This window comes from Triticum dicoccoides, chromosome 4A (genome assembly GCF_002162155.2).
Source record: "Triticum dicoccoides isolate Atlit2015 ecotype Zavitan chromosome 4A, WEW_v2.0, whole genome shotgun sequence".
NCBI lineage: Eukaryota > Viridiplantae > Streptophyta > Magnoliopsida > Poales > Poaceae > Triticum > Triticum dicoccoides.
The window spans coordinates 662,017,385-662,022,062 of record NC_041386.1 but is presented as its reverse complement, the minus strand read 5'-3'; the positions used below and the strand labels follow the sequence as shown (position 1 = coordinate 662,022,062).

The 4,678-nt window shown below is 45.5% G+C and overlaps 1 protein-coding gene across 1 annotated transcript in view; it reads left to right on the top strand.

The window, feature by feature from the left end:
* LOC119287811 (palmitoyl-acyl carrier protein thioesterase, chloroplastic-like) overlaps positions 1–4,672 on the top strand; it is a 5,560-nt gene extending 888 nt beyond the window's left edge. Inside the window, exons 2-8 of the mRNA XM_037567430.1 lie at positions 9–32; positions 757–1,315; positions 1,417–1,550; positions 3,119–3,232; positions 3,327–3,513; positions 3,616–3,684; positions 3,910–4,672. Of these exons, the coding sequence (XP_037423327.1) occupies positions 803–1,315; positions 1,417–1,550; positions 3,119–3,232; positions 3,327–3,513; positions 3,616–3,684; positions 3,910–4,176 (1,284 nt within the window). The 5' untranslated portion in view covers positions 9–32; positions 757–802 and the 3' untranslated portion in view covers positions 4,177–4,672. The remainder of the gene's footprint in view (positions 1–8; positions 33–756; positions 1,316–1,416; positions 1,551–3,118; positions 3,233–3,326; positions 3,514–3,615; positions 3,685–3,909) is intronic.
* Positions 4,673–4,678: the final 6 nt, after the last annotated feature.

Sequence of the window (4,678 nt, the reverse complement as noted above, 5' to 3'; positions counted from 1 at the left end):
CCGCGGAGGCGGCGGCAGCGCGCGCGCGCGCGGTGAGTCCCTCTCCCTCCCCCTCCTCCCCCCGCGGCGATCTGGCGGCGGGTCGATTCGCTCGGGATTCCGTCGCGGGCTTTCCGGGCTCTGCATTTTGGCCCCGCGCGGCAGATCTGGCGGGCCGCGTCGCTCTCCGCCCCCTTGCGGTGGGGATTTTTTTCTCTCTCGATGCGACAACTCGGTTTGGCCCGTTTCGCCCCGGTTCCTGCGATAGGGTTCGCGCGGGCAGCGTTGGATTCGGTGGCAATGCGGTGCTGTTTTCAGATTTGTTTTGTGTGGGACGGACGGATGGACAGGGCCCGAGCGGCCGGGACGGTTCCCGTCGCGCTCCAAGGAGAAGGGGGCCATTTATTTTGCGATTATTATGTCATGGTAAATTCGGCTGCAAACACGGCCCCAATAGCAAAGGATGTTTGGATGTCAACAACGACCCTGACCGTCTCCGGGGCCTGGTCGTTGGAGGTTTGGGAAAATTGATTCGAATGGGGCAAATTTAAGGCTCCCTATCCTTTTCCCCGAATGAGGAACAGCGGGATCCAGTGGCTCATATCTCAATTTTACATGGAATCTTTTTGTTGTTCCTTGTTCGTGAATGTTGTTGTTCTGTCAGATTTTATTTCCTCTCCCTTCTCTTCTCCTCCACGAGGGAAATTAGGCGTAGCTATTATGGGTGTGCATAAATCCTGTTGCTCATCCTTTTGTTCCTTCTCCTTCTTCTTTCAGGTTGGAGCGTAATCTTGGTTTCCTGAAGCTGTAGTACGGCTGTGTCATGGCGGGGTCTGTTGCCGCCTCGGGGTTCTTCCCCACGCCGGGCTCTTCCCCGGCTGCGTTGGCTAGAGGCTCCAAGAACATGTCTGGTGAATTACCTGAGACTTTGAGTGTCCGTGGGATGGTTGCAAAGCCAAACACGCCGCCCGCGTCCATGCAAGTCAAGGCTCGGGCCCAAGCACTTCCCAAGGTTAACGGCTCTAAGGTTAACCTCAAGACTACAGGCTCAGACAAGGAGGATACAGTGCCTTACACTTCCTCAAAGACGTTCTATAACCAACTGCCCGACTGGAGCATGCTTCTTGCAGCTGTCACGACCATCTTCCTGGCCGCAGAGAAGCAGTGGACGATGCTTGATTGGAAGCCCAAGAGACCTGACATGCTTGTTGACACATTTGGCTTTGGTAGAATCATCCAGGATGGGCTGGTGTTTAGGCAGAACTTCTTGATTAGGTCCTACGAGATTGGTGCAGATCGTACAGCTTCTATAGAGACGTTAATGAATCATTTACAGGTGAGACAATGACAGGATGCAGCTTCCATTTTTTTTTCTCGTTTCACTATTGATGCCATCAGTTCACATCAGTCTTCTTAAACAAATTCAAATTTTGGCAGGAAACAGCTCTTAATCATGTGAAAACTGCTGGTCTCCTTGGAGATGGTTTTGGCGCTACGCCGGAGATGAGTAAACGGAACTTGATCTGGGTTGTCAGCAAAATTCAGCTTCTTGTAGAGCATTATCCCTCATGGTACTTTTCTGCAAGCCATAATTGTTGATGTCATTTTTCTGGCAAATCCTCTCTCCTTTTCTCACTTTCAGATCTCAGTCAAATTCATAGCTCGAACTACTCATGTGCATTCTTTATGGATGTGCACCCTTTCACTGGAGTAGTGTTTTTTTTGTCATGCTTTTTGGCACACATTTTGAAGGGGAGCCTTGGCGCAGTGGTAAAGCTGCTGCCTTGTGACCATGAGGTCACGGGTTCAAGTCCTGGAAACAGCCTCTTACAGAAATGTAGGGAAAGGCTGCGTACTATAGACCCAAAGTGGTCGGACCCTTCCCCGACCCTGCGCAAGCGGGAGCTACATGCACCGGGCTGCCCCCCTTTTTGGCACACATTTTGAAGCCATACCTGTATAATGCGTCTTATTTTATCTTAATCTCAGAATGTAATGTTAATTACCTAAACTGGAGTTAGTCTTTTTTCTTTCCTATTTAGCATCATAACATTCTACAAACTGCCTTGTGAGTTTGTCGATATGAACTTCCATTGGTTGTCATATTAACCATGAAAAATTTCTTATAACTAAGTTGGCCTTACGTCATTACTATGAGAAATCCATAGTTAAGTACAGGCAATATATTTGGAGAGATTATGCACCACTCAAACATGCTTTATGCCCACTTTTTTAGTACAAACAACACATCATGTCCTAGTTTCGCTCAACGTTGTGGTCTTCTTATTTACCACATTGATTGCTAAATACAGTGGCGATTTATGGAACGGCAATACAAGTTCATGACTATTTATGTATGCCATGGGAAGAATATATGAAAAATAATGTCAGCAGTGCAGGCTTGGTTCCTGCTAGAATTAACGATTGTTTACAAATCAGAAGCTTATGTGTACTGCTTATCATCCTACATGAAAAACTCCCCTTTCTATGTTTCTGATTCTGTTGTTCTACACAGATGCGTTAGATTGTGGCTCCACTTTTGCTAGAATTTAGAATGCTTCTTTAGCAATCAGAAGTTCTGCTCACAGAGTATGTTTCACGTGTGGAACACCTTAAATCGATTGTTCCACTTGATTGTAACAGACATAGATTTTGTTTTTTTGATGAATAAACGATCATCTTTTCTTGTGTCTACCTCTGCAAGGTAGAAGAATCTAGTTTGATTGATAAGACCACGTATTAAATGCTCGAAGCTACCAAATTAAGTGGTGCTGGCCCATTTGTCCTTTGTTATTCGTATTAAAAGAGGTCGGGCCTCAGGAGATCAGAAAGTTGCCTTTATTGCTGGATTAAATGACTTGATCATATGCAATTAGTGCTGTGGGCTGCCAAATGAAGAAACTGATCTAGATTGGCATAATTTTTCTTAAATACTTTTATTGGTCTGTGTACCTGATACTGCAGTTTTCCTTTGATGTCAGCAACGATCATTTGTTGAATTGATAAGAGGTTGAATCTTAAGTTTGCGGAAAAGGAAAAGCAATTTCAGTTTGGTAGTGTTCTAGTTGTTCTGTAGCTTTACTTGGTGATTTATAGGCTGAAAAATGACCTAGTATAATTTTCATGTGCTAAATTTTAGGGAAGATATGGTCCAAGTTGACACATGGGTAGCTTCTGCTGGAAAAAATGGAATGCGTCGAGATTGGCATATCCGTGACTACAATTCGGGCAGAACAATCTTGAAAGCTACAAGGTTTGAATTCCATGTGTTTGCATTTTGACTCATGCTGTTTGTAGCATCTTTTTCGTCTGTTAATTGTGCTTCCCATTTGACACTTTGTTTGCAGTGTTTGGGTTATGATGAATAAGACCACTAGAAGACTTTCAAAAATGCCAGATGAAGTTAGAGGTGAAATAGGGCCGCACTTTAACGACCGTTCTGCCATAACAGAGGAGCAGGGTGAAAAGTTGGCTAAGCCAAGGAACAAAGTTGTGGACCCTGCCAACAAGCAGTTCATAAGGAAGGGGCTTACTGTAAGTCAGTTAGATATTCTTATTAATTACCATCACTCAGTTTGGTGTTTGTGTCATCTATAATATTTCTTTTTCTTATGGGAACTCCTTCATCCTCAACAGCCCAAGTGGGGTGACCTTGACGTGAACCAACATGTGAACAATGTGAAGTATATTGGGTGGATCCTTGAGGTAATTTATTTCCCCTATATTCTCTAGTGTTTGGCCAAAATGTTGTGGCTACTTTTCTGCCGAATACATGAACTCTGCTGGTACCACCAGACGTCGTTTCATGCATCTATTATTGTGGAGCATCAGGTCTGGTGTTTGATAAAGTAGACATGATTGTTCTCATTCCCAATCATCATCATAGTAAGACTGCTTAAGATTCCTGAGCTTTATTTATTCCCTTTCCAGAGTGCCCCGATTTCAATACTGGAAAAGCATGAGCTTGCAAGCATGACACTGGATTACAGGAAGGAGTGTTGCCGTGACAGCGTGCTGCAGTCACTGACCAACGTTTCGGGCGAATGCGTGGATGGCAGCCCAGACTCTGCCATCCAGTGCGACCATTTGCTCCAGCTGGAGTCTGGAGCTGATGTGGTCAAGGCTCACACAACTTGGCGGCCAAAGCGAGCGCACGGCGAAGGAAACCTCGGGCTGTTCCCGGTCGAGAGTGCGTAACCGCGTCAAATGTTAAATACGGCAAGCATGGGTTGTTATGAGATGCAAATTCTAATCTTGCCGGGGATAAATGGTTGATTGAAGGAATTATTTTGTGCCGGAGATAAGCCAAGCCACACACATTCTGATTCGGGGAGTGCAACGAACATGGTGGCAGCTTGTTCAAACTGTTTTGGGAGGAAATGGTGGAATTTGACAGCCTTGGGTGGAACGAGGAGCTTCACTGGTGGTACTGTAGTAATTTGGTGGATGGGGAATGGTGAAATTTCGAGTATGGGAGAAGGCTGGGGCTTGTGTGTGGTGATAGTGGTTTGAGCTGATTGGTGAAGGAAGGAAAGGAAGGCTGCAGCGGCGGCGGCTGGGATTGTTTGTGTTTTTTGACATGTGTTTGGATGCGGAGCGAAATGGATAAATAATTTGTGTACTAAGTTAGCCCAGATGTGTGTGTGTGTGGAGGCGGAATCCTATCCCTTGTAACAGCCTGATGATTTGTACATTCCTA